The sequence below is a fragment of the Lynx canadensis genome, chromosome A1, assembly GCF_007474595.2.
Source record: "Lynx canadensis isolate LIC74 chromosome A1, mLynCan4.pri.v2, whole genome shotgun sequence".
NCBI classification, from domain to species: domain Eukaryota; kingdom Metazoa; phylum Chordata; class Mammalia; order Carnivora; family Felidae; genus Lynx; species Lynx canadensis.
In genome coordinates this window covers 90721259-90748677 of record NC_044303.2, presented here as the reverse complement: position 1 = coordinate 90748677, position 27419 = coordinate 90721259, and the positions used below count along the sequence as shown (strand labels likewise).

The 27419-nt window shown below is 49.5% G+C and overlaps 1 protein-coding gene across 1 annotated transcript; it reads right to left on the bottom strand.

Annotated features, from left to right (window-relative positions):
- Positions 1-24958: 24958 nt before the first annotated feature.
- Positions 24959-26887, bottom strand: CBY3 (chibby family member 3). Its single transcript, XM_030297272.1, has 2 exons — positions 26838-26887; positions 24959-25646 (listed from the first exon to the last, which is right to left on the bottom strand). Exons 1-2 carry the CDS (start codon positions 26885-26887, stop codon positions 24959-24961), a joined length of 738 nt encoding a protein of 245 aa, XP_030153132.1.
- Between the last annotated feature and the right edge of the window lie 532 nt (positions 26888-27419).

Below are 27419 nucleotides of genomic sequence, written 5' to 3'. Positions count from 1 at the left end.
GGGTGTCCCTGTTTATATACAGACATCAAAGAGGAAATGCCTCTTGCAGTAAACATGGAGCACCTGCTTGGTGGCACCGATAAGTTTCAGTTCACCTTTGAAGGATTCACCTCAGTCAGATGACAGTCCTCAGTCAGGACTGGCCACATCCCCAGAGAGATTGGCCTCCTCCATAATGCCCACACTGCACTAAGGCCCTTCCTTCCCTTCTCACCTTCCATGTCCTTTCTCTGGGTTTTGCCCAGTCATGGCTGACTCTGTCAAGTGATAAGACCTAGTCATTGGGTCCTAGAATTTGACAAATAATTATTTTATTATTTTTTAAAGTGTATTTATCTTTTTTAAAATATTTTATTTATTTTTAAGACAGAGAGAGACAGAGCATGAGTGGGCAGAGAGAGAGGGAGACACAGAATCTGAAACAGGCTCCAGGCTCTGAGCTGTCAGCACAGAGCCTGATGCGGGGTTTGAACTCACAAACTGTGAGATCATGACCTGAGCCGAAGTTGGACGCTCAACCGACTGAGCCACCCAGGCGCCCCAAAGTGTATGTATCTTGAGAGAGAGTGTGTGTGCACACAAGTGGGGGAAGGGCAGACCGCAGGGAGAGAGAGAATCCCAAGCAGGCTCCCCACTGTCAGCACAGAGCCTGATATGGGGCTCGAACCCACGAACTGTGAGATTATAACCTGAGCCGAAAAATTAAGAGTCAGACGTATATCTGAATGAGTCACCCAGGCACCCCCGACAAATAATTATTTTAGAGTTGTGTTATTAGTGAGTCAAGGGGGAGTCTGGGTAACGTTAAGACTTCTCTGTGGCCCTGGACTAGTATGAAAGATAAAGTGAAGCCTGTGGTCAAGCCCAAGGGCTGGACAGAGTCACTCTCAGTGGGAGGGAGGGAGCTGGAGGAGCTTCCCAACAGAGCAGAAAGAACCATTGTTGGGAGGGGCAGTCAGGAGCTGGGGGGCTGGGTTTGGGTAGGTGAAGAGGGAGGGAAAGCATGCAGGTTCAGGCAGCTGGGTTCAAGGACTATTTCAGAGTCAGACCCCCACCTGGTTGCTCCACCATCTCTGTTGTTGGGGCCTCTCAGCAGTCCCAATTCTCCAAGGAACAAGCTCAGAGATGTGCACAGAGACCCAGCAATTGGGCAGAGCAGAAGTGGGACTCCAGGTCACGTCCAAAGCCAGTGCCCTTTCCACCACTCCAGCCTATCAGAGAGCCAAGGACACCTGGCCAAAAGGAATACTGGAGTGGCAAACTCCCAGGAAGACAGTGGGACGGGTATGTCAGGGGCAGGGGGCAGTTGGGGAAGAGGATTTGAGCTCCTAGCTGGTGAGGCACCCCGGGGGGGGGGGGTCATCCAGAGTCTCAAGGCAGCGGGGGGAGTGGGAACATGCAACCCAAGCCTGAGTGCCAACAGCGCCATGGAAGGTGCCGCTCTTTCAGGAGGCACCACCAGCTCCTTCTCCGCATGACCAGCAGGGGGCGCCAGATCCCCTCTCGAACGCGTGAGACCGCGGGCGCTTGGGCTGGACCTGGGGAGGTGATTCCTCCTGAGGTCCTCTTCCTGCTTGTGCATTGAGAAACTGGGTAAAATCATCACTGGTTCCTGCAGTGGAATTGCATGGGGGAGGGGTAAGGAGTTTTGCTTTTCGTTTTAAACCCTGCTCTTTAAATACTAAACGTACTGTTTGACACACTTACAAGCTTGTATTATTCTGAGTGTATGTTCTGTATCTGATTTTGGCCTGGCTTCCCCTCAAAGCAGAGCCTGCCAGGAGCGGCTTTAGGAGGTGACAGGGGGAAGGAGTGTGACCAGGAGAGGTGACAGAGCCAAGACAACTCTTGGCTACCAAGGTGGTCTCTTCTGCTCAGTCTCCCAGGACATTCTAGGCCTCTTTATGAAATTCATCTCAGAACCATCCTCCTGAGGAGGAAAGAAGGATTTATCCATTGCCTCCTGAGCCCCTCCAGAATCTCCAGAGGGAGCTTTCTGTCCAATTGCACTTGTGCAAAGCCTGCCCAGGATGCTCTCCCAGCCAGGAGTTGGATTCAAGATGAGAGGGCTCAAGAGGTGACCATGACCTCAGAACCCCACCTGAGAATGAGACCTAGAAGAAACAAGGGGATCCTAAGGATGTTACCCACAGAAATTACCAAACTCTTCATCTCAGGGCCATTCATATACTACGGTGGGTGTCTGACATAGATTCTGGGAAGTGGGGTTGCTAGGCTAAAGGGTAAAGGCACAGGCAATTTTGCTACGTTGTCACATCTTGATTTGAAGCAGTTGTACCATTTTGCATTTCCCCATAGCAACTGAGTGAGTGCCTGCTTCCCCACAGCCTTGCCAACAGAGTATGTTGCAAAGCTTTGGGTTTTTGGCTGACCTGACAGGTGAGAAATGACATCTTAGTGCATTTTTATTTTGTATTTCTGTTATTATAAGCAAGATTGAGCATCCCACCTTAGACACAAGATTTTTGCTTTTTTTAAAAAAAAAAAAGTTTATTTATTTATTTTGAGAGAGAGCACAAGCAGCTGAGGGGCAGAGAGAAGAAGAGACAGAATCCCAAGCAGGCTCCGCACCATCAGCTCAGAGCCCAACATGGGGCTCAAACTCACCAACTGTGAGATCATGATCTGAGCTGAGATCAAGAGTTGGATGCTTAACCAACTGAGCCTCCCAGGTGTCCCACAAGACTTTCCATTGCAGTACTAATTGTTTTATTGGAAGACAGGAAACACAAAACCACAATGAGATACTACCACCTCACACCCATCAGAATGGCTATTAAAAAACAACAAAGCAAAACAAACCTAGAAAATAACAAGCATTGATGAGGATGCCGAGAAATTGGGACCCTTGTGCATTGTTGGTGAGAATGTAAAATGATGCTGCCACTGTAGAAAACAGTTTGGTGATTCCTAAACTAATCTGACATGGAGGGGCACCTGGGTGGCTCAGTCAGTTAATCGTCTGACTTCGACCCAGAAATAGCACTGCTAGGAATTTACCCAAGGGATACAGGAGTACTGATGCATAGGGGCACTTGTACCCCAATGTTTATAGCAGCACTCTCAACAATAGCCAAATTATGGAAAGAGCCTAAATGTCCATCAACTGATGAATGGATAAAGAAATTGTGGTTTATATACACAATGGAGTACTACATGGCAATGAGAAAGAACGAAATATGGCCCTTTGTAGCAACGTGGATGGAACTGGAGAGTGTGATGCTAAGTGAAATAAGCCATACAGAGAAAGACAGATACCATATGTTTTCACTCCTATGTGGATCCTGAGAAACTTAACAGAAACCCATGGGAGAGGGGAAGGAAAAAAAAAAAAAAAAGAGGTTAGAGTGGGAGAGAGCCAAAGCATAAGAGACTGTTAAAAACTGAGAACAAACTGAGGGTTGATGGGGGGTGGGAGGGAGGGGAGGGTGGGTGATGGGTATTGAGGAGGGCACCTTTTGGGATGAGCGCTGGGTGTTGTATGGAAACCAATTTGACAATAAATTTCATATATTGAAAAAAAAAATAATCGTTTGACTTCAGCTCAGGTAATGATCTCACTGTCTGTGAGTTTGAGCCCCGCGTTGGGCTCTATGCTGACAGCTCGGAGCTGGAGCCTGCTTTGGATTCTGTGTGTGTGTGTCTCTCTCTCCCCGCCCCAATGCTCTGTCTCTCAAAAATAAACAAACATTAAAAAAAATTTTTTTTAATTTTTTAAATAATAATCCGACATGGAATTCCTATCTGATCCGGCAATCCCATTGGGTATATATGCTAAAGAATTAGAAGCAGGGCCTCAAAGAGATAATTGTACCCCCACGTTCATACCAACACTGTTCACAACAGCCAAAAGGTGGAAGCAACTCACATGTCCATTGACAGTGGATAAACAAAATGTGTCTGACATTCTGACACGTGCTACAATGTGCATGAACCTTGAGGATATTATGCTAAGTGAAATCAGCCAGTCACAAAAATACAAGTGCTGTATGATTCCTTTTATATGAGGTAGCTAAAGTAGGCAAAATCATAGACAGAAAGTAGAATGGTGGTTGCTGGGAGGCTGGAGAGGGAGTGAAATGGGAAGTGGATGTTTAATGGGTACAGAATTTTAGTTCTGCGAGATGAAAAGTGTTATGGGGATGGATGGTGGTGATGGTTGCACAAGAATGTGAATGTGCTTCATGCCACTGGACTGTACACTTAAAGCTGGTTAAGATGGCAAATTTCATGTTATGTGAATTTCACAGTCTTAGAAAGAAATAACAGCAGAAGTGCCTGGGTGGCTCAGTCGGTTAAGTGTCTGATTCTGGATTTTGGCTCAGGTCCTGATCTCACAGTCTGTGAGATTGAGCCCCCGCGTCTGGCTTGTGCTATCAGTGCAGAGTCTGCTTGGGATTATCTCTGTCTCTCTGCTTCTCCCCCACTCATGAGCATGTGGGTGTGTGCTGTCTTTCTTTCTCTCTTTCTCAAAATAAATAAATATTAACAAAAGAACAAAAAACAGTTAAGAAACTTTGAATTCATAGTGGAATAGATTATGCTATGTTCACCCAGTAGAATATAATACAGCTATAAAAAAGAATGAGTATCTTATGTCCTGCTGAGGTGTGACCTCAAGGATATGTCACTAAGTGAAGACAGCAGGGGGTTTTACAGATTTTACAGTATGCTACAACATCCAAGAAAGGGAGGGCGTACAAATATATATGCTTATATTTTCAAATGGAAGGAGAAATAAATCAATATAAACATTTACCTAGTGGGGAGGAAACATGAGGGTTGAAGGGACAGGGGTGCGGATAGACCTCTTGGTACCTATCTTGCTTCATACTTTTGTATTTAGAAATGTGTAAAGTGTACACAATTTCTAAAAAACTTAATCAGGGGGTGCCTGGGTGGTTCAGTCAGTTAAGCTTCTGAGTCGATTTCAGTTCTGATCATGATCTTGTGATTCATGGGTTCAAGCCCCAAGTCAGGCTCGGTGATGACAGTGCAGAGCCTACTTGGGATTCTCTTTCTCTTCCTCTCTGCCCCTTCCCTGCTCACACTGTCTCTCCCTCTCAAAATAAATAAATAAACCTTAAAATTTAAAAAAACGTAATCAGTATAGAGTTAGATTGATTTCTCGTCAATCTCATTATAACAGCCTGATTTTTTTAAAAGATTTTTAAGTAATCTCTACACCTGATGTGGGGGTCAAACTCACAACCCCAAGATCAATAGTTGCATGCTCTAGTGACTGAATCAGGCAGGTGCCTCACGGGGGTGGTGATTTTTGAGATCTTTTCCACTAGGATGGGTATATTAAAAAACAAACAAACAGGGGTGCCTGGGTGGCTCAGTCGGTTAAGTGTCCAACTCTTAAGCTCAGCTCAGGTCTTGATCTCAGGATCGTGAGTTCAAGCCCCATGGGGCCCACGTTGGGCATGAAGCCTATTTAAAACAAACAAACAAACAGAAAGTTACAAGTACTGGTGAGGATACAAAGGAACTGGAACCCTCACACATCGCTAGTGGGAATGTAAAATGGGGTCCCTGCTTTAGAAAATAGTCTGGCTTCCTCAAAAATTGAAACAGAGTTAGCATACCCAAGAGAAATGAAAACACATGTCCACACAAAGGCTTTTATGCAAATGTTCACAGCAGCTTTATTTACAATAGCCCCAAACTGGGAACAACCCAAATTTCCACCAATGGAGGAATGGATAAATTGTGGTATTTCCACATGAGAGACTACTACTAATAAAAAGGAATGTCGATGTGCCTAACATCATTGATGAATCTTGAAACAATTTTGTAGAGTAAAAGAAATTAGGCTTTCAAACAGTACATACAGTATTATTCCATTTGCAGAAAATTCTGATAAATGAAAAGTAATCCATAATGATAAAAAGCACATCAGTGGTGCCCTGGGGAAGGGGAAGGACGGAAGGATTAATGGGCATGAGGAAACTTTGAGGGTGATGAATGTGTTCATTAGCTTGATTGTGGTGACGGTTTTGTGGGTATACAGATACATAAAAACTCATCAAAGCATATACTTTGAATATCTGCAGTCAACTGTTCACAATATAGGATGAGATAATAAACAATCCTTAAAATTTTTATTTTGTATTTATTTAAAAATTTTTTGGGGGCACCTGGGTGGCTCAGTCGGTTAAGCATCCGACTTCAGCTCAGGTCACGATCTCGCGGTCCGCGAGTTCGAGCCCCGCGTGGGGCTCTGGGCTGATGGCTCAGAGCATGGAGCCTGCTTCCGATTCTGTGTCTCCCTCTCTCTCTGCCCCTCCTCCGTTCATGCTGTGTCTCTCTCTGTCTCAAAAATAAATAAATGTTAAAAAAAAATTTTTTTGAAAAAAAAATAAATTTTTTTTTAATGTTTATTTTTGAAAAGACACAGAGTGTGAGTGGAGGAGGGGCAGAGAGCGAGAAAGACACAGAATCTGAAGCAGGCTCCAGGCTCTGAGCTGTCAGCACAGAGCCCACCAATGAACTGTGAGGTCATAATCTGAGCCAAAGTCAAAGGCTGAGCCAGCTGAGCCACCCAGGCACCCCAATGTATTATTGATTTTATTTTTAACTAATCTCTGCACCCAATATAGGGCTCGAACTCACAACCCCGAGATCAAGAGTCACGGTTAGACGTCCGATTTTAGCTCAGGTCATGATCTCACGGTCCGTGGGTTTGAGCCCCGTGTCGGGCTCTGTGCTGACAGCTCAGAGCCTGGAGCCTGCTTCAGATCCTGTGTCTCCCTCTCTCTGCCCCTCCCCTGCTCACACTCTGTCTCTCAAGATGAATAAATGTTAAAAAAAAATTTTTTTTAAAGAGTTACATGCTCTTCTGACTGAGCCAGCCAGGTGCCCCTGCACTTATCTTTTTATTTAGGAGCGAATTTAACCGCTTCTATTTTCCTGGTGAGAATGGCCTGTATCTCTCTTTTGCATACAGTCCTTGTCTCGCTTTGCTCTCAGTTATAATGGCCTTGAGCTGAGGGACGTTCTCTCTTTCTGTTCTCTGGAAGAGTTTGTTCTTTTATGATCGAAATGATCTGTTCCTTGACAGTTTGGTGGAGCCTGTCTATGAAGCCAGCTGGGCTTGGTATTTTCTTTGAAGGGAGATTTGTAATTACTAATGAAATCTCTTTAAAATGGTTACAGGGGGTGGGGGAATTCAGGCTTCTCTTTTTTTTTCTTTTTGAAAACAATTTATTGCGGAAAGTATCAACCGCACAAAATTAGAAAGAATAGTATGACAAACCCTCAGGTACCCATCACCCAGCTTCTACAATCAATAGTTTATAACCAAATCTTTTCATTTGTACTCTCACCCACTTACCCAACCCACATCCTAGACTACTGGGAAATGAATTCCAGACATCTCATCATTTCATCTGTAAGTATTTCAGTAAGTCTCTCTGAAAGATAAGGATTTCAAAAACACAAAACATAACCCCTATATATCATGCCTACACAAATTTAACAATTCTGTAATATCATCAAATATGCAGCCTATTTTCATCTTTCCCCAACTGTCTTCTGTGTTAGGGTTTTAAATTTATTTATTTTGAGAGAGAGAGAATGGGAGGGGCAGAGAGAGAGAGAAAGAGAGAGAATCCCGAGCAGGCTCCGCACTGTCAGTGCAGAGCCCAACTCGGGGCTCGAACCCATAAATTGTGAGATTATGACCTGAGCCGAAATCAAGAGTCGGACGCTTAACTGACTGAGCCACCTAGGCGCCCCTCTATCGGTTTTGGTGTGTGTGTGTGGGGGGGTGTTTTTTGTTTTAGTTTGTTTGAAAATCAGGACCCAAAAATGTCCATACATTGTGACCGGTGGATGTGTCTCTTCAGAGGCCTGCGCACGGTGTGAAGGGCCATGCTCCACAGTCCCATCGCTATTGGTTTTCAGGCCACACACAGGCCTCAGTCCATGGTCATCCACACACCAAGCCACTGACTGGTCTTGCACTTTCCCTGGAGAGTTGTAACTCTGCTGGCATAACCCCAGGACATGTCTCTAAGGTCTACACCCAGTCCACCCACTGATGAGTGCACAGAGTCCCCATGACCCTCTGTCCCCTTACTTCTATTCAGCTCTGCCTGATCAGAGATAGGGCATGGACCAGTTGAAAACAAATTGAGTATATGATATTACAGTATTGCTAAAATTTTTGTAGGTGCGATATACTAGGAGGGGACAGAAAGCAGCAGACAGGCTGATGGGTGGTGGCTCCCGAGGGTACAGGGGCCAAGGCTCCTGCTCTGTGGCTCCAGGGATAGTGGTGCTGGTCACAGCCCTAGAGCCACTCCTGCTTCCCAGGGTCCCACGTGAGGCCTCCTCACTCCCTGTTGGCACTGTTCCCGGTGACCGAGCAAGTTCTTTGGGCCTCTGCTCTGTGCCCAGTCCCCTCTGGCTGCCACAGGCTTCTGTGGTATTCCTGTCCCACGTGTGCGCAGACGCACATCTTGGGCACAGGCTTCTGAGTGATCTCGCTCTTATTCTGAACACGTCCAAGATTCAACAGCAGGCAAGGCAGAGCACGGATGGCCTCCCAGACTGAACTGGAGAGGGGGTCAATCCTGGTAGGAGTGGCCCCAAGAATCTGAAAGAAGAGACACACCCGTGTTGGAACTGAGGGGTGAGGCAGGAGCAAGGGTAAAGTGCTCATGGGGAAACTGTGTGGCACTGAGCCAGATGGAAACAGGAAAAGTAGAAAACTGGGGTGAGGCTGTGACCCCTCAGCTCCCAGACAGACACAGGGCAAGCAGGTGGTTTTGTGGGAAACACCCAGGCCACCTGGGTCCCCTACAGAAGGCAGGAGGCACCATCCTAACCAATGCCAAGGCCAATGCCCTGGCCATCCTGGACACATGACCCCCCATCTATGCTCACTCAGCTGTCACATCTGTCCCTCTCCCCTTTCATCTTAAACATGTTCTCGAAAGCGCTTGGCTCTGGGAATTGCAGGTTGTTTTCTGGAAAGATGCAACTTTTCAGACACGGTCTATTTTTTCTCTTCAAAGCTGTGCTGCTTCTTACGTTCCTCTGGCCAATATTCTGTTCTGGACCCCATTCTCAGCACAGTCACCCCTAACCATTTTTCCCTCCTTTTTACTAAGTGACAAATACACAGGACAGAAACATTGACCATCCTAACCATTTTTTGGTGTACAGTGAAGTGGTATTAACCACATTTGCATTGTTATACAACCACCACCCCTAAACGTCCCCTTCTCTTGTTTCTTCTGGTCCAGCTGAAACCACTGACCATTCTTATTGACCGATGTTACCACCCCAGTTTCTATCCATCACCTGGGCTGGTGGGGTGGGTTCAGGTGCAGAGGGCCATGGCTACAGGTAGGGGTCCTGGGTTCAGCATTGCTCCCTGCTGAGCCTGCTTAGGATTCCAGCATTTGCATCCTGTTATGGACTGTGTGTCCCCCACTCCCAAAATGATTCATGTGGCAAAACCCCACCCCCAATGTGATGGCATCGGGAGGTGGGGCCTTAGGGAGGTGAGCAGGTTCGGTAAGATCATGACATGGAGCCCTCATGACAGAATTAGTGCCCTCATGAGAGTCACGAGAGAGCTTGCTTCCCTGCTCTGCTCTCTGCCATGTATGGATACAAGGAGAAGCTGGCCTCTGCAAGACAGCCCTCGCCTGGGCCATGCTGGCATCCTGACCTTGAACTCCAGCAAATTTCTGTTATGGAAATTAAAGCCACCCAAAATACTGTATTTTGACAGCAGCCTGAACTAAGACACGCCCACGGGGTCTGAATTTGGTCTGTCACTGTCACATCTCTCAGCGTCTCATATTGCCTGGTTTCCTTGTTGGTATTTGTAGCCAGTCCATGTCTCACTCCACATTTCCAGCGGTGCAGGAAATGCGGTTTGTAAATGTTTTCCCATAACTTAATTTGTATGTCGAACCCGCCACTCGACAGCAGTGGTGGAAACTTAACTTCAGTTTGGAGCTGTCCCATCTCCCTTTCCTTCCTCTCGGATGTGTCTACATAACGCCTGAAGACGAAGGCATTTTAAATTGCAAGACTGTCAGATCTCTGCATGCATGTCTCTCCTTGCTCCCTCATGTTTTCTACACTGCTCACTCTCTGCTTCCTTTTTCTTTTTTAATGTTTATTTATTTTGAGAGAGAGCACAAGCAGGAGAGGGGCAGAGAGGGAGGGAGAGAGAGAATCCCAAGCAGGCTCCGCACTGTCAGCACAGGGCCCAACATGGAGCTTGAACCCAGGAACTGTGAGATCATGACCTGAGTGTCAAGAGTCTGACGCTTAACCGACTGAGCCACCCAGGCACCCCACTCTCTGCCTCCTTTGGCTGCCCATTTATTTTGCCCCCATGGACACCCATGGCATTGCCAGAGAGCTCTGAGAAGCAAGACGTCCCCTAGCGGCCACTCCAGTCTTGCTGCAAAGTGCGGTGAGAAGGCCCTTCTGTCCTCTGGCTGTTAAGTATCATATCACCATTGGAATAGCTAAATGCCACTCGAGAATCCCATCATCTCCAATGGCACTAGGAAGCCCCGTTCCGTGGCAGCCTCTCCTGCTGTCAATTCTGGCCCAGAGGGGACAGCCACCAACAGCTTCTAGATGACTCAATGCTGTCTTCACTGTCTCATCCCCTACTGCCTTAGTGGAGGGAGCATCCTCTGGGCAGCTGCTAAAGAACAGTCAAATGGTGGATCTTCTGGTTTTATGTAATAAAGCCATTTTAACATTCCCACTCCCCTGAGCCTTTGGTTCCCTTCTTTAAAACTCAGCCAAGGGGCGCCTGGGTGGCGCAGTCGGTTAAGCGTCCGACTTCAGCCAGGTCACGATCTCGCGGTCCGTGAGTTCGAGCCCCGCGTCAGGCTCTGGGCTGATGGCTCAGAGCCTGGAGCCTGTTTCCCATTCTGTGTCTCCCTCTCTCTCTGGCCCTCCCCCGTTCATGCTCTGTCTCTCTCTCTCTGTCCCAAAAATAAATAAATGTTGAAAAAAAAAAATTAAAACTCAGCCAAGGCAATGCTGGCATCTCCAACTCATCTGACTGAGGCCACCACGGTGTCCAAACTTCCGGAGTCATCCAGAAGCACCTTAGGACAAGCTCTGGGTGTTCTTGGCAGCACTTTAAGTCTTCAGTTATGGGAAATGCTCCCGTATCAACCAACTTGCTTGACAATATTCTGTATCCCACCCCCATCTGGTACCTTGAAGATCCACTCCCTGGGTGTGCTTCCCCAGTCCCTGCAGTCAGACCTGTCCTGCAAGTTTTTGGGTGACTGAGCTATTTCCTCCTAGAGTAGGGACTGTGCTTCACTGCAGAGGCCATGCTGAGACCCAATTCTAGTTGTTGGTCTGGAGGCAATGAGCGGAGGTGATCGTGAGAGTGATCAGCATTATTGCATAAGACATTCACCTCAAGTGAGATCTTTGCATGGCCTCCAGGCAAACTAGACTGTTCTTCTATATCAAGGCAAGGAAGCAGCTACTGCTCAGGGGTCTCAGGCTCAAGATTCCTATATATGTCCACCCAAACAACCCCATGCCAGGCCCAGGCCTCAGGATCCCACCTTCCTCCGCCCCCTCCTCCCCCCCCCCCCCGGTCCCGTTCAAGCCCTGACTCTAGCACAGGAAATTTATTGAGGATCCACTGGTCTGCTCCACAGCTCTGCTGCCCTTATGGTTAAATTGTGGGCCCAGTTTTCAGCACGCTTTGCTGAAAAAGTAAGTATGTCTTAATTTTCTTTATTTATTTTTGAGAGAGAGAGAGAGAGAGAGAGCAAAGGCAGGGAGGGGCAGAGAGAGAGACAGAATCCGAAGCAGGCTCCAGGCTCTGAGCTGTCAGCACAGAGCCCGACATGGGGCTCGAACTCACGAACCACAAGATCATGACCTGAGCCGAAATCGGATGCTTAACCGACTGAGTCACACAGGCGCCCCAAGTTAGCATTTACGTTGCCTTGGGAGACTTTCTGGCTTTCATATTGTGCCCTCAGTCGAGTGGGCTAACTTGAGTCTTACATGCCTTCTGCAAAGTTTCTAAAGCAGGTTTAGAAAAACTAGCCACCCCTATAATCCTTGTAATTACAGTTGCCTTCCCATCTTTCAAGGGCCAAAGCTACTTCATAAGCCAAGCTTTCCCTTCAACTTCTATCTCATTCCAATCTACCAAAGGGAAAAGTCTTATGCTTCAGATTAGGGGTTATCACCACCCCAGTGGTGGGAGGTCGCTGTTGCCTTCTGAATGGTAGATGAGCCAGTTCTAGATTCCTATCCCTATAGTCTCCCTTCCATTGCTACTTCCCACTGTTTTAGCTTGAATCCCCATGAAAGCAGAGACTGAGCCTAGAACTTGGGGGCAGTTGATATGGTAGGTGAATCCAGGAAATGAGAGGGAGGGAGGAGAATGACACAGGGTAGAAGGAAAATTCAACAGTGTATTTTGGCTTCTGTCCCTTATGAGTTGAAGGTTGCCTCAGAAGGCGTTAACTCACCTGCACTCCCAGGCTATGCCTATGGTTGAGAGAGGTCCTGAGGCTTAGGAGAAAGCCCTAAAGCAGAAAAGCAGAGAAACCTACAGTAGACACTTGAAACGAGGCACTGACAGTGTACATGGAGCCATCTACCATAGCTGTGGCTAAAGTCAGAGGTGGGCTGATAAGATGTAACCAAAAGTTCCAACACATCTAGCACATCTTTCCTGCCTCCTAGGGGATCAGACATCTGGGCCAATGACAAAGGCCAGACACCATCTGCTCCCTGGGATTCAGGTGCCTGGTCCTGTAGACCTTTGTTATGCCCAGAATTCGTGATCCCCAAAGATCACCAGGGAGCCGAGTCTGATGCAAAAGCAAAGAGCCTTTATTCGAGCTAGCTCGAGCTCAATCCCCTACCTGCACCGATGCAGCAGTGAGATGCCAGAGAGAGCGAGGTTCAAAAGCACAAAGGTGTTATAGGGATCTAGGGGCAGTTGGTGGGGTAATGGTTGTGGCCTTAGCCAATTGGCTGGGGAAGGGTCAGAGTCCCCTTGCGCAGGTTGCCAGGTGTGGTTTGAACGGGAAGTTTGAACGGGTGAGCGGGAAGTTACTCAAAGGGAGGAGATGTGGTCTGAGGTTTGAATGGGAATTTCTTTCTGTGGTTTTCTGGGAAAGGGGGCCATGTCAGGGACGTAGTCACTCAAGATGGAGGACACAGAACAAAATGGAGTTGGCCGGCCTAGGTCCGCTCTTTCATTCCCCCCTTGTCATGTAGCTTATGGACCCAATCATGGGACCAGCTGCATTTCTATTTTGTCCTCTTCTGTTATTAGGGGCTTGCACTGAGCACGGAGGACCATTAGTTGGACGGCCCCTGACAAACTGGACCAGTCTGTTGATGATATAGGGTCCGAGGGTTAATAGTAGGAGCAGGATGGTGAGGGGTCCCGGCAAGGGCCGAGATGAGGGTAGCTAACCAGGGAGACCAGTTGAACAAAGACTCGTACCAGGACTGAGATTGTTCTCTCTCTAAACTTTTGTTTTTGCAGCCCTTCCCTTATGAGGGCTATAGATTCTTTTACGACCCCCAAGTGATCAACATAGAAGCAACATTCTTCCCCTAGGGCTGCACATAGTCCTCCTTGCTGCATGAATAATAAGTCTAATCCCCTTCTGTTTTGGAGTACTACTTCTGATAAGGAAGTAAGGGATTCCTGTAAATGAGAAATTGATTTCTCAATTCTTTCTATGTCTAAGTCAATGGCTGCCCTTAGGGTTCCGTAGTTTTTGTCCTGGATGACGAGTGAGGATATTCCGGTCCCTGCCCCCGCTAATCCCAGTTCCAAGAGCGCAGCCAGAGTTAGGGTTGTAATAGGCTCTCTCTTACTTCGGGGGTTAGTAGAGCCTAACCTGTTAAGTATTTCTTCCCCTGAATGGTACACTAGCTTGGGGATCAACTACACGAGTATGCAGAAGCCTTCTTTCGAGGAGTTAAGGACTTGGGAGTGGACGCAGGGAGCGAGGCCGCTGGAACAGGCCCACCATGCATTTTCGGGGGGAAGTAGATACACTGTCTCCCTGGGGACTGTTAGGGTTTCATTAGAGATGTGACTGCCCAGGGGGCACGTGGCTTATGCAAGTGCCCTGCCCTGTTACCGCCTGGAGGATTAGTCTTGCAGTAGCCTGCTGCCATCTGCAGGAGCTAGAGTTGGAGGCTGTTGTATAATTGCCTTTAATGGCAATACCTTCATAATATGGGGGCCGGACATCTAGACAGAGCAAACAGGACGTGGTCAGGTCGGGTCTAGAAGTGTTTAGTACCTGGTATGCTCCGACAACTGTGCTCCACACGGGTCTGTATCAGATAGTAAGTTGTGACCTGGGGCAGGAGATGCGGGTGACGCTCCGGAAGGGACAGGGGATGTGGAGGGCTGTGTGGCCAAGGCCTAGGTGTTTCTGGGAGTGGCTGTCCGGGTGGGGGCAGGTCGGGGAACTAGTACTTGGTTGGGTCCTACCCCTGTGGGGGACTGCTGGGCAAGGGGAGTCGCTTGCATTCGGAGGGTAAATAATGTTCCCTTGTCCTTGGCTCCCAGCCTAACCCGGTCATATATCCTGAGTCCCCAGGTTTTTCCACTCTCCCATCCTGTTGTTTTTTTACCTTGGCTTGTAAAGGATATAACTATGGGATTACCGCGCCCCCAGGCATATGGCGGTCGGGGGCCACTGGGCCGCTTTACCACAATGAGATCTCCGGTGCGTGGTGGGGTCCACCAGATGTGCCCCGTCGAGACACATGACCAGGAGGCGCAAAAGTAGTCAGCCGCGTCCCCACACGTGCTCAAGCGAGAGTGGCCAGGGCAGACATAGAAATAAAGGTTCTGCGCATGGAATCCGGGAGCATATGGTGACAAGGGGAGCAGAGTTTGGAGGTCTACGCAAAGTTCTGGGAACCAAGTATTCGTGGGGTGGCTCTGGGAAGTCTGATTAAGTATTGTCCCCGAGCTGGTGTCTATGATCTGCCAGGTGATGTTTTGGGGGGCGTGGGGACTCTCGGCAGCATGAGCAGTGACAAGCAGAGCTAACAGAATTACCAATATCAGGTGGGTCGAATGTGCTGTAACCTGAGCTTGAGCGGGTTGTGTTGGTCCCGATTGACAGCCCATCGCGTGACGAAGTCCTTCCGGATCGTGGAGGGGTCCGCTGGCCGAACGTGGGTGTGATGGACCCAGGTTGCGATGCCGTCTACTTTGAGAGCGGTGGGGGTTGTCAGCACCACGATGTAGGGTCCCTTCCAGTGCGGCTCGAGGGGCCCCCGGTGGTGCCTCTTGACGTAGACCCAGTCTCCCGGCCTGTACTGATGAGGTGTCGGGGTCGGGCCAGCCTCGTAGATGGCACGGAGGTGCGGCCAAATGTCCTCGTGCACCCTCTGGAGCCCTCTCAAGGAAAGAAAAAGTTCTTGATCTTTAAACTCAGCAAGAAGTTCAGCTCGAAGGTTGGGAATAATAGGGGGTGGCCTGCCAAACATGATTTCATAGGGAGTAAAACCCAGGGTGTAAGGAGTGTTCCTAACCCAGTAAAGGGCATACGGTAGGAGAGTCACCCAGTCCCCGCCAGTCTCCATGGTTAATTTGGTAAGGGTCTCTTTTAGGGTTCTATTCATTCTTTCTGCCTGTCCTGAGCTCTGGGGCCTATAAGCACAATGTAATTTCCAGTTTGCCCCCACAGCCTTGGCTACTGCCTGCATTACCTGCGAGATAAAAGCTGGTCCGTTGTCTGATCCTACCATGGCAGGAAAACCATACGTGGGTAAGATGTCTTCTAGTAGCTTCTTAGCTACCGTCTGAGTCATTTCATGCTTGGTTGGGTATGCCTCCACCCAGCCAGAGAAGGTATCTATAAATAATAAGATATTTATAACCATACTTTCCTGGTTTAACTTCAGTGAAGTTGACCTCCCATTGGGCTCCTGGTCTGGTGCCTCTGAGCCTGGTTCCTTTTTTATTTGATGTGGCTCTTGCATTGGTGAGTTGGCAGGTCTTGCAAGCAGATATAACTTGCTCTATTTTGGTGTCCTATTGGTGAATCTGTGTCCGTCCCGCACAAAGCTGCTGCCATCAGTGAACCAAGTAGCCTCGGCATCGGGGAGGGGCCAGCCGGTCAGATCCGTCCGTCATCCATGTACTTGTTCCAGGATCCCCGCACAGTCATGTAGTGGAGCATCTAGGTCAGGGTCGGGCAGCAGGGTTGCAGGATTGAGGGCCGCACTGGGGTGGAACCGCACTCATGGAGGGTTGAGTAGGAGGCTCTAGTAATAAGTCATAAGTGTGTTACTCATCCATCTATCAGGAGGCTGTTTCAGGACCCCTTCAATGGCGTGTGGGGTCGTGATCCAGATCTCCTGTCCTAGGGTCAGTTTGTCTGCGTCCTTGACTAGGAGTGCTGTCGCCGCAATAATTCTTAGGCATGGCGGCCAGCCGGCAGCCACTGGGTCTAGCTTCTTGGACAGGTAAGCCACCGGGTGGTTCCAAGGGCCTAAGGCTTGAGTTAGAACCCCTTTTGCTATTCCCTTGTGTTCGTCTACAAAGAGATGGAAGGGCTTCGTAATGTCTGGCAGGCCCAGGGCAGGCCCAGGGCTGGGGCACTTAGGAGGGCCTTTTTCAACTGATTAAAGGCAGTTTCTTCTTTTTCAGTCCATTTAAATGTTTTCCCCTCTTTGGTAGCTTCATATAGGGGCCTGGCGATCTCAGCAAAACCCAGAACCCGGAGGCAGCAGTAGCCTAGGAATTCCCTTACTTCCTTTCGGGAGTTGGGAGTAGGGATCTTTAGGACAGTTTCTTTTCTGGCATCTGATAACCGCTGCTGTCCGCCCTCCAGGATGTATCCCAGGTAACTTACCCTCTCCCTGCATATCTGAGACTTCTTTGCGGTTGCCCTGTATCCCAAGGCCCCCAGGGTAGCCAGCAGGTCCTGGGTCCCTCGCTCACAGTCCTTGGCTATGTCGGCAGCAATCAGGATGTCATCTACGTACTGTAGGAGGGTGAGGCCACGGTACTCCTTTCTGTACTCACCCAGGCCCTCGTGTAGTGCCTCGTCAAAGATGGTGGGCGAATTTTTAAACCCCTGAGGCAGCCGTGTCCAGGTGAGTTGCCCACTGTAGCCCTCCTCTGGATCATGCCACTCGAAGGCGAACAAGGGTTGGCTCTGGGGTGCCAGCGGCAGACTGAAGAAGGCGTCCTTTAAATCTAGTACAGTATACAGACCCTGGAGAGTGCCAAGGAGCTCAAGAGAGTATATGGGTTGGGAACAGTTGGGTATATGTCCGTGACCCTCTTATTTACTTCCCGGAGGTCTTGTACCGGTCGATAGTCATTTGTGTGAGGCTTTTTGACCGGCAGTAGGGGGGTGTTCCAGGCAGACTGGCAAGGAACTAGTCCCCCTAGGCTTCGTAGTCTCCAGATGTGTGGCTGGATCCCCTTCCGGGCCTCCTGAGATATGAGGTATTGTTTGATTCTTACCGGACCTTCTCCTGGCTTGAGCTCTACCAGGACCGGGGTCCTGTGAGCGGCTAGTCCTATCCCCCCCCCGTCTCTGCCCAAACCGAGGGGAATTCTTGTAGCCATCTGTCTAAATTATCCTCTCTCGAGAGTGCCTCCTTGTGGAGGTGGTATTCATCCTCTAGTTTCATGGTCAGGACCTGGATGGGGTGGCCCTTGCCATCGGTGACCTGAGGCCCCCCTTGTCTGAAAGTTATCTGAGCTCCAATCTTGGTCAGTAAGTCCCATCCTAACAGCGGGTAGGGGCATTCCGGTATTACCATAAAGGAGTGGGATACCCATCCCGTCCCCACATCTACCGTTCTTCGGGTAGTCCATGAATACTGGCTCATACCAGTTGCTCCTTGTACCCAGGACTTCTTGCTGGCTACCTTTCCTTGTGGGGTGTGGAGGACCGAATGTTGTGCTCTAGTGTCGATAAGGAAGTCAACCAGGGTCCCCTCCACCTTAAGAGTTACCCTGGGCTCAGGGAGAGGGTCTGAACCCCGACTCCCCTAATCACTCAGTTCATCTAGCTCTAAGACTTTTACCGGATCAGTCTTGCTTCCCTTCCCGCTGGCCTTTTTCGGACAATCTCGGACCCAACGCCCTATCTCCTTGCAGTATGCGCACTGATCTTTCTGCAGCCTCTGCCTCCCCGCCTTGGTGGTTCCTTTACCTCCTCTTGAGTTGTCCGCCAGCTGCCGGAGACGGCGGTCTCGTTCCTCGGGGAAGTCAGCAGTGGCAGCTAGTAGTATTCTGGCCAGGTTTCGAGTCTGCTTACTGCTGGCAGCCACCATGGCGCGAGCCTGCTTATCCTCAGGAGGCTCCCGGTTATTATATACCTTTTTGGCTACCACCAGTAAGTTCTGCAGACTTTTTTTCTCCTAGTCTATCTGTTTTTTGTAATTTTTTTCCTAATGTCTATGGCCGATTGGTTTACAAAGGCCATGATAACAGCTGCCTTGCTTTCCAGAGCCTCTGGATCCATGGGGGTATAGGTACGGAATGCCTCCATGATCCGTTCTAAAAAGGCAGCCGGAGATTCATCTTTTTCCTGTTGCACATTTCCTACCTTGGCCAAATTGGTTGGCTTCCTAGCAGCCATTTGGAGACCCCCCATTAGAGTCTGGCGGTAGACCCCGAGCCTCTCCTTACCTTCTGCCGTGTTGAAATTCCACTGGGGCCGAGTTAAGGGGAAGGAGGCATCTATCTGAGCCTGGTTGGTGGTGGGATTCCCATCTGCGCCCGGAACTAGTTTTCGGGCCTCATTGAGGATTCTTTCTCTTTCCTCAGTCATGAACAGGACCTGCAAAAGCTGCTGGCAATCACCCCATGTGGGCTGATGGGTAAAAAGAACAGAGTCTAACAGATCAATAAGCCCTGTTGGTTTCTTGGAAAACTTAGGATTCTGAGCTTTCCAATTGTAGAGGTCACTAGTGGCGAAAGGCCAATAGTGATAGGGCTGATTCCCCTCCGCATCTGGGGGCCCGGTGGCTCGCAGGGGCAGAATAGTGGAGTCAGCGGCGGAGACGGATTGCTCCCTCTGAGCCCTTTGTCTGGTAAAGGGCGGGCTTCCCACTGGAGCGTTTCCGCCTCCTGCTCTCGGAACAGCATCTGTCTCCCCCAGAGGAGGAGGATGGTGTTCTTCCGGCATCCTAGGGGGGTTATACGGGGGAGGAAAAATTAATTCTTCTTCAGTCCCCCCTTGTAGGACAGGGTAGAGGGGTGCTGAAAGCTGGGTAAGACTTTTCTTGTTCTCCTTCTTTTCTGTCCCCTGCAAAGCGAGAATGTGTTTTGGCTCCAGAGGGCGTGGGGCTAGGAAGGGCTTAAGCCAAGAGGGTGGGTCTTCTACAAGGTCCTGCCAAGTGATAATGTAAGGGAGCTGATCAGGATGGCCCATCTTAGGCCGAGAGATGATACCCGACTTGGTGGATGGTAGGGAGCTTGAAGCTTCCCTCTGGCAGCCATCTGACACTGAAAGCTGACCACTCGCTAGAACAAAAAACCTGCCACCGACCCTTTCGGACTTCCACACTGAGGTTGTTAGCTCTTCCCCTGACATCCTTAAAGTGATCAATCATAATACTTAGAGGAGTAGTCTGAGTCTGTCCCATAACGTCCGTCCAGTAAGTCCACAGAACAAAACAGAGAAACACAGAAACAGACAAACAGAGGGCCCCTAGAAACTCTTCCAACTCCGTGGAAGCAAAACTGAAAGCTAGACGACGGCCTCACACTGACCGGCGGGAGCGACCCACCTCGTCTCAGACCTTTGAGGGGAATCCACGTCCCTCCAGAAGGGAGGATCGGAACGTCTTCCAAAACTCCTGGCCCGAGGTCCTCCAGTGCGTCCACTTAGACTGCACCGGGCACTACCAGAATTTCAGAAATGAGCTCACAGAGAAGAGACAGGGAACGAACAGACACTAACCATGGCCAGTCAGGCTCTCTGGGTCGGGGGTCCCTCGGGGGTCTTGGGGATCCCGGACGAGCCCCCAAATGTTATGCCCAGAATTCGTGATCTCCAAAGACCACCAGGGGGCCGAGTCCGATGCAAAAGCAAAGAGCCTTTACTCGAGCTAGCTCGAGCTCAATCCCCTACCTGCACCGATGCAGCGGTGAGATGCCAGGGAGAGAGAGGGCGAGTTTCAAAAGCACAAAGGTTTTATAGGGATCTAGGGGCAGTTGGCGGGGTAATGGTCGTGGCCTTAGCCGATTGGCTGGGGAAGGATCAGAGTCCTGTTGCGCAGGTTGCCAGACATGGTTTGAATGGGAGGTTTGAACGGGTGAGCCGGAAGTTACTCAAGGGGAAGAGGCTTGGTCTGAGGTTTGAAGGGGAATTTCTTTCTGTGGTTTTCTGGGAAAGGGGGCCATGTCAGGGACGTAGTCACTCAAGATGGAGGACACAGAACAAAATGGAGTTGGCCGGCCTAGGTCCGCTCTTTCATGTTCATTCTAGGAATATTTTCAGAGGTCCTAATAAGTGTCATTACTTTTCTACACTGAAATACAGGAGAGAATATAACAGCTCTATGGAGCTTGTGTCCTAGTAGTGGTGGTGGGGTAAGAGGTGGGGGGGGGGGAGAAGGACAATAAAATATACAGCCTATCAAATGGTAACAGGTGTTAGAAAACAAAACAGGAAAGAAGGTTAAGTTGTGCTGGTCTGGTTTCAGCTGGGGAGAACACATGCTCATTTAAATAGAGACATGGTGGGGGGCGGGGAGGGGTAGTCCCTGGGTGGTTCAGTAGGTTAAGCGTCTGTCTCTTGACTTCGCTCAAGTCATGATCTGATGGTTCCTAAGATTGAGCCCCACGTTGGGCTCTACGCTGATGGTGCAGAGCCTGATTGGCATTCTCTCTCTTTCCCCCTTTCTCTGGCCCTCCCCTGGTCGCTTTCCCTCTCTCTCAAAATAAATATATAAAACTTCTAAAAAAAACAATTAAAAAATAGAGTCATCAGAGAAAACTTCACTGAAAAGATGACATTTAAGCAGATACCTAGGGGCTGAGTGGCTCAGCTGGTTAGGCATCTGACTTCAGCTCAGGTCATGATGTCACTGTGAGTTCAAGCCCCATGTTGGGATCTATGCTGACAGCTCAGAGCCTAGAGCCTGCTTCAGATTCTGTCTCCATTTCTCTGCCCCTCCCCTGCTTGCTCTCTCTCTCTTTCAAATATAAAATAAAAACATAAAAAAAATTTTAAGCAGATACCTGAAGGAAGTGAGAGTAAAATCAGCCAGACACTGAGAAGGAGGGAACGGTGTGAGGGAAGAAGCAAATTGGGAGAGTGCAGTGCCTCCCTCCCCCATGCCAGGTGAAGACAGTGTTTCAAGGAGGAGGAGGCCTCAACTGCCTGAAATGCTGATCGGCCAAGGTGAGGATGGACAATGGGCAAAGGACAAAGCAACATAGCAGGGTGATGGCATCTTTGACAGAGAGCAGAGCAAAGAGGGAGGGGAGGAACTGAAGACAGTGAATACAGGAAACTTCTTGGAGTTTCATTATAAAGGGAAGCAGAGAAATGGGGCAGTAGCTGGAAAGTAATGTAGGGTCAAGATAAGGAATTTTTTCTTTCCAAGATGGGAGATCTACCAGCTTCTCTGCTCCCATTTCCCTTCATCTTTCCTCTTGCTGTAGACAAATCTGCGGCCTCTTTGACCTCCCTCTTCAAGCCCCAAAATATTTTTCTGCAAAGCTCTGATCCCCAGAGTTCTGAGCTGTAGGAGGTGAAAGCCACAAAGAGTCCTTTGTGCAAGCTTTCTGCTCTTGTCACATCCTTCCCTGGGGCAATACACTTGGCTGCCTCAGTCAGGGGCTGAAATTCCATAGCAGGAAGAACAAAGTCAGATATCTCAAAATATCATCCTGCTGCACTTATTTCCGGCCCTTTCTCCACTTGGATGGCCTCTCCCTAAACATGGGGCTCCCTGCCTGCCTGCTGCTCTGGTCTGTCAGCGCAGCTACTTTATTGTTAAGTATTTTGATCAAAGCAATATTCCCTAAACTTTAGGCATTCCTGGATCATTGTTATGATTTTAGCTGTTTCCCTACAACTCATGTCGTTTTACTGCATGTTTCTTTTTTTTAATTTTTAAAAAATGTTTATTTTTGAAGGAGAGAGAGACAGAGTGTGAGTGGGTGAGGGGCAGAGAGAGAGAGGGAGACACAGAATCCGAAGTAGGCTCCAGGCTCCGAGCTGTCAGCACAGAGCCGGACAGGGGGCTCAAACCCACAAACTGTGAAGTCATGACCTGAGCCTAAGTTGGACGCTTAATGGACTGAGCCACCCAAGCACCCCTACCTCATGTTTTTATGTAAAGCACTTTCTTAAAAAAAAAATTTTTTTTTACCGTGGTAAAATTCGCGTAACACAAAATTCACTGAAGTGTACAATTCAGTGGCTTTTAGAGCATTCAGTGCTGTACAACCATTACCAAACAGTTCCAAAATATTTTTCGTCACTTTAAAAGGGATCCCTTTGCCTGCTAAGCAGTCACTGCCTCCTCCCAAATCCCCCCCCCCCCAACCAGCCCTTGGTAACCACCAATCTGCTTCCTGTCTCTCTGGATTTGCCTATTATGGGTATACTGTATAAAGAGAATCATATATCTGACCCTTTGAGTCTGGCATCTTTCACTTAGTATCGTTTCTCCATTAGCACCTTATTTTGGGCTTGATTTTTCTCTGGTGTTATCATTTTGACTCCCTTTCCATTTCCTTGTCTGTATATATTTTTTCTTCATTTTGCTTATTTAAATATTTTATTTAAGTAATCTCTACACCCAACATGGGGCTCAAACTCAAAATCTCTGGATCAAGAGCACACACTCTTCCGACTAGGTCAGCCAGGTGCCCCTTTCTTAGTTATTTAAAAAAAAATTTTTTAACATTTATTCATTTTTGAGAGACAGAGACAGGGCATGAGCAGGGGAGGGGCAGAGAGAGAGGGAGACACAGAATCAGAAGCAGGCTCCAGGCTCTGAGCTGTCAGGATAGAGCCTGATGCAGGGCTCAAACCCACAAACCATGAGATCCTGACCTGAGCTGAATGAAGTTGGACACCTCACTGACTGAGCAACCAGGCACCCCTTTCTTAATTATTTTAAAAGGAAAATTGATTTCATCATAACTATTTTAAATATTTTTTATTTAATTTACATTAATGTATACACAGAATTACTAAAATACAAAAAAAAGCACTGCTCAAAATGTTTTAAACTTAGTGTCTAATGACATGTTTTGTGTTGTTTTCCTGATTGAATAAATAAGTCCACATCTTTGTACAAAGTAGCTGTTAAGTCGGGCGCCTGGGTAGCTCAGTCTGGCATCTGACTTCAGCTCAGGCCATGACCTGGCAGGGTTCATGAGATAGAGCCCCGCTTCCAGCTCTGTGCTCACAGTGGGGAGCCTGCATCGAATTCTGTCTCCTCTCTCTCTGCTCCTCCCCTGCTCATGCACATGTGTTCTCTCTCAAAAATAAACATTTAAAATAAACAAAACAAAAACAAACCCACAGAAAAACATCTATCAAAGTAGCTGTTTAGTAATCCCTAGTCTACTCCTGAAGGAAAGTTAGGTGGAGGCAGGACACTCACTTCTCTCACAGGTATTACCTGACCCTAGGGAAAAGGGCCCACGCTCTCAGGTTTCAGTGGTTGCTGAAATGCCCTGTCTACATTCCAGGGAAAAGGTTACAGATTGCAAGGACTGGTGTCACCACCTTTTGTTGTGCAGTTACATCAACCACAAGTACAACACACTCCCTGAAGCACCTTCTACTATACTTTGTGTGTATAGGGGTTGGGGGAAGCAGACCCATGTCCCTGATCCAAAATGGATCTAGGAGGAGAGCAAAATCAGACACCTACCAGAAGAAAGGAGTGAAACTCACCAGGAGGTAACAGCCACGATTCAGCTCAAGGCCACTGCTGTAGGACAAAATGAAGGTCCAGGATGGCCAAGTCTCTTTGAGAGCACAGGAAATCTGGATTTTTAATATGAAATTTCCAAATTCTTAAATGTTGGCAACTAGGGGCACCTGGGGGGCTCAGTCGGTTAAGCGACTGACTGGCTCACGTCATGATCTCATTGGTGGGTTGGAGCCCTGCCTCGGCCTCTGTGCTGAAAGCAAGCCAGGAGCCTGCTTCGGATTCTGTGTCTTCCTCTCCCTCTGTCCCTCCCCCCTCTCAAAAATAAATATTTAAAAAATTTTTAATGTTGACAACTAATGCAAAACTTTTAAACAACGCGGGTGGAGCAAATCCTATCTGTGTTACAGGCTTAGCTCTGGAGAGTGCTTGTTTGCACCCCGGGTGAGACAAACCCTTTATTCTACAGAGGAGGAAAGGAGACCTGTAACGGAGAAGCTACCCGCCAAAAGCCACACAGCAGCTGGGAGAGGCTGAGGCCCAGTTTCGAGAAAGCTTCGTACAATACACATACTCCGGACTCAGGCTGAAACCCTCTGGCCCGCGCCGCTCCTCTAAACCAGGGGAGCCAAGAGCGAGGTCCCCGACCCTCTCCGCCTGACCGCCTCACCGCACCCTGCATCGCTGAGCTCCCAAGGTTTCACTGTCTCCCCGACTTCGTCCTCCGTTCCTTGGGCCAAGAACGCCACTGCTCACCCCTGCTTGCCATCCTCGCGCCCACTCCACTCCTCCTTCCCCTAGCACTGCCCTTTGCAAGCCTGGCTCCCACCCCGCGTTCCCAGCGGGCCGCACACACACCTTCCTCCACGGCCCTATCGCGCCCTCCCGAGACGGGCTGCCGGCTGAGTCACCCGTCCACTAACGCGCACTAAGTGACGGTCCCTACCCGCAGGTCGCGAGCCCGAGCCGACCCCACTTGGCTGCCCACGAAGGCGCCGGGCCGGCAGCGAGGAGCGAAATGCGCGTGCGCCGCACGGGCTTTATTGCGTCACCGCGACTCCAGAGCGCGCGGCTGGAGCAAGAGCAGCGCGTTCGCGCCTTCGCGTTTGCGCATCTTCCTCTGCCAGGAGCGCGCCCCAGACGCCGGGCTGGCCTGGGAATCGAACTTCTTCTCCAGCAGGTGCATGCGCGCTGTGGTCTCAGTCAGCATGTCCATGAGCAGCTCCTGCTGCAGCTTCAGGTAGTTGTTCTCCTCCAGCAACAATTGGCTGTTGACCCCCTGCACCTGCGTCTTCCAGCCCGAGTTGCTGGGTGAGGGCAGCAGCGGTCGCGACCGCCGCGGCTGCCCCTCGGTGGTCCACTGGCCGCCGCGGAACACAAAGGCCTCATCGCTCAGGCGAGTGCGCGGCGCGCCGTAGCTGAGGCCCAGCTCGGCCTGGCGCGTCCGGTGGTCTAGCAAGTAGAAGGTGGACATGGAGGAGATGCGGCGCAGCGGCGGGCGCCGCGGGGAGAAGCGCTGCGAGAAGTGGTCGGCCCAGAACTGCTGCAGCTGCTCCCACAGGCGGCTGATGTGGCCTGAGCTAAGACACCTGAAGGCCTCCAGGGCGAGGACCGAGTGGACCTTGTGGGGCGCGTGGGTGCCCAGTGCCGAGCCTCGAGGACGTGGGCGACCAGGGCTGCGCCCTTGCCTCTGGAGGCCCTGTGTCCAGAATGATGAAGACGAGCCAGGGGCACTGCTGGGGAGCAAGAGTCCGGGTGAGCAGCCTGCTTGGACAGGCTGTCCGGTCAAACCGCGAGGATCGGTGGGCAGGGCTTAGCTCTGAGGCTGGCACTAGGGTGCTGGTCGCTGAGGAGCCCATCCCTGCACACTGGCACTGACAGCAATCTCCTGAAACTACCTTCTCCAAAGACCACTGTGTGTCAGGCCCAGGAGACAAAATGCGGATGAAGGACCATATCCCTTGCTTTCTGAGCATAGGACAGGCTGCTGGAAGGGATTGCTGTCCCAGGAGAAGGGAACAATAGAGACAGGTACTTAAAAGTTGAGCAGGACTTTGCCATGTAGGTTGAGGGTGGACAATGGAGAACCTCTAGGCAGAGTGAAGAGCCAGGCACAGCTTGCATGTTCCCCATGTAAGGAAGAGTTTGGAGTAGGGTTTGTGTAGGGGACTCGGCTGGGAATAGAAGAGGACGCTGGAAAGGGGACCAGGGCATAAACTTCATTCTGTGGATAAGAGGGCACTGCTGGATGACAAAGCCAGGGCTAGGTCTGGATTCAGGAAAGTATTTGGTAGGATGTCTAAAATAAACAAAGGCATTATTGCCACGTTCAGTTATTTTATAAACTGCTCTGGGCCAGGCTTGGTCTGGGCAGGGGTTCTTAGCCTGTGCCTGCCCTCAAGATGCTACTGGTCCAGCTAGGAACCCAGATGTGTATGTAGGTGACAGTGGTGCATTATGCTCAGTGACATCTTGGGGGCCTGTGCCATGGGCTAGGACCTATGCTTAGAATTCAAAGTCATAGAGGTTATGCAGACTACACATGACTTTTCTCCCAAGTGGACTACATCCTCAAGGAAGCTAAAGTCCAGATAACAGACAAGTTTCATTCTCTGTCTCCACCAGCGCCTGTAAGTGCTGACTCTATTAAATGGGAAGAGGGCTATATGTTCTCTTTTAAATTCCTCTTCTCTCCAGGAGGGTGAAAAGGGATAGAACTCTATCATGCCTTCATCAATCCAACACACACTTATTCCTCTCGCACACAGCTGGGCTGAAGGGGTGGTACTACCCCCTAGATCTGGCTCAGGGCATCATCTCTCTGAAAGCCCAAAGAGAGCCTGAGATGTGCAGCCAGGCCCATGTTTAAGGCTGTGTCTTCCCAGAGGGCCCTTCCCCAGTAATGCTCACTGCATGTTGTGCCTCACCTGGAGGATGTGTCGGAGGTGCCAAGCTGCTCTCCCTGGCCTGGCCCCATCCCTGAACCACTAAGCTGCTGTCCACCAGCTGTGACTCACAATGCCTCCAGGTTGGGCCAGCCTGGGACAGAAGGGGTGCACACGGTCTAGCTATAAAACAGACCCTGGGCTCTTCCCATATTCAGCAGTTATTGTCTGCTGTGTTCCAGGCGTGGTTGTACAGAAGTGAAGGAGATGTTCTCTTATCAAACTATAGTGGGGTGTGTGTGGTGGGGTGTGTGGGGGGAGGTTTAGAAGCAGAGCCAGACATAGGAATTTGATGTAAGGGACTGATTGAACAAGATAAGTCCCTAAAACAAACAATAAAACAAAAACAAGATAGCTTCTAGTGTCTGGGTGTCATGGGTCAGGTTCCCGGAAGCAGAGACTGAGATGAGAATTCTTGCTTAGTGATTTATTGGGGAAGTGCTTCCAGGAGAAGGGATGGGGGAAACAGGGCAGGGCGGGGCAACAAACTAAAGTAAGCAGGAGAGTGGCCTCAGTTGGAAACTAGTTTCAGCCCCATCCCATAGGTAACTGCATAAATTGCAC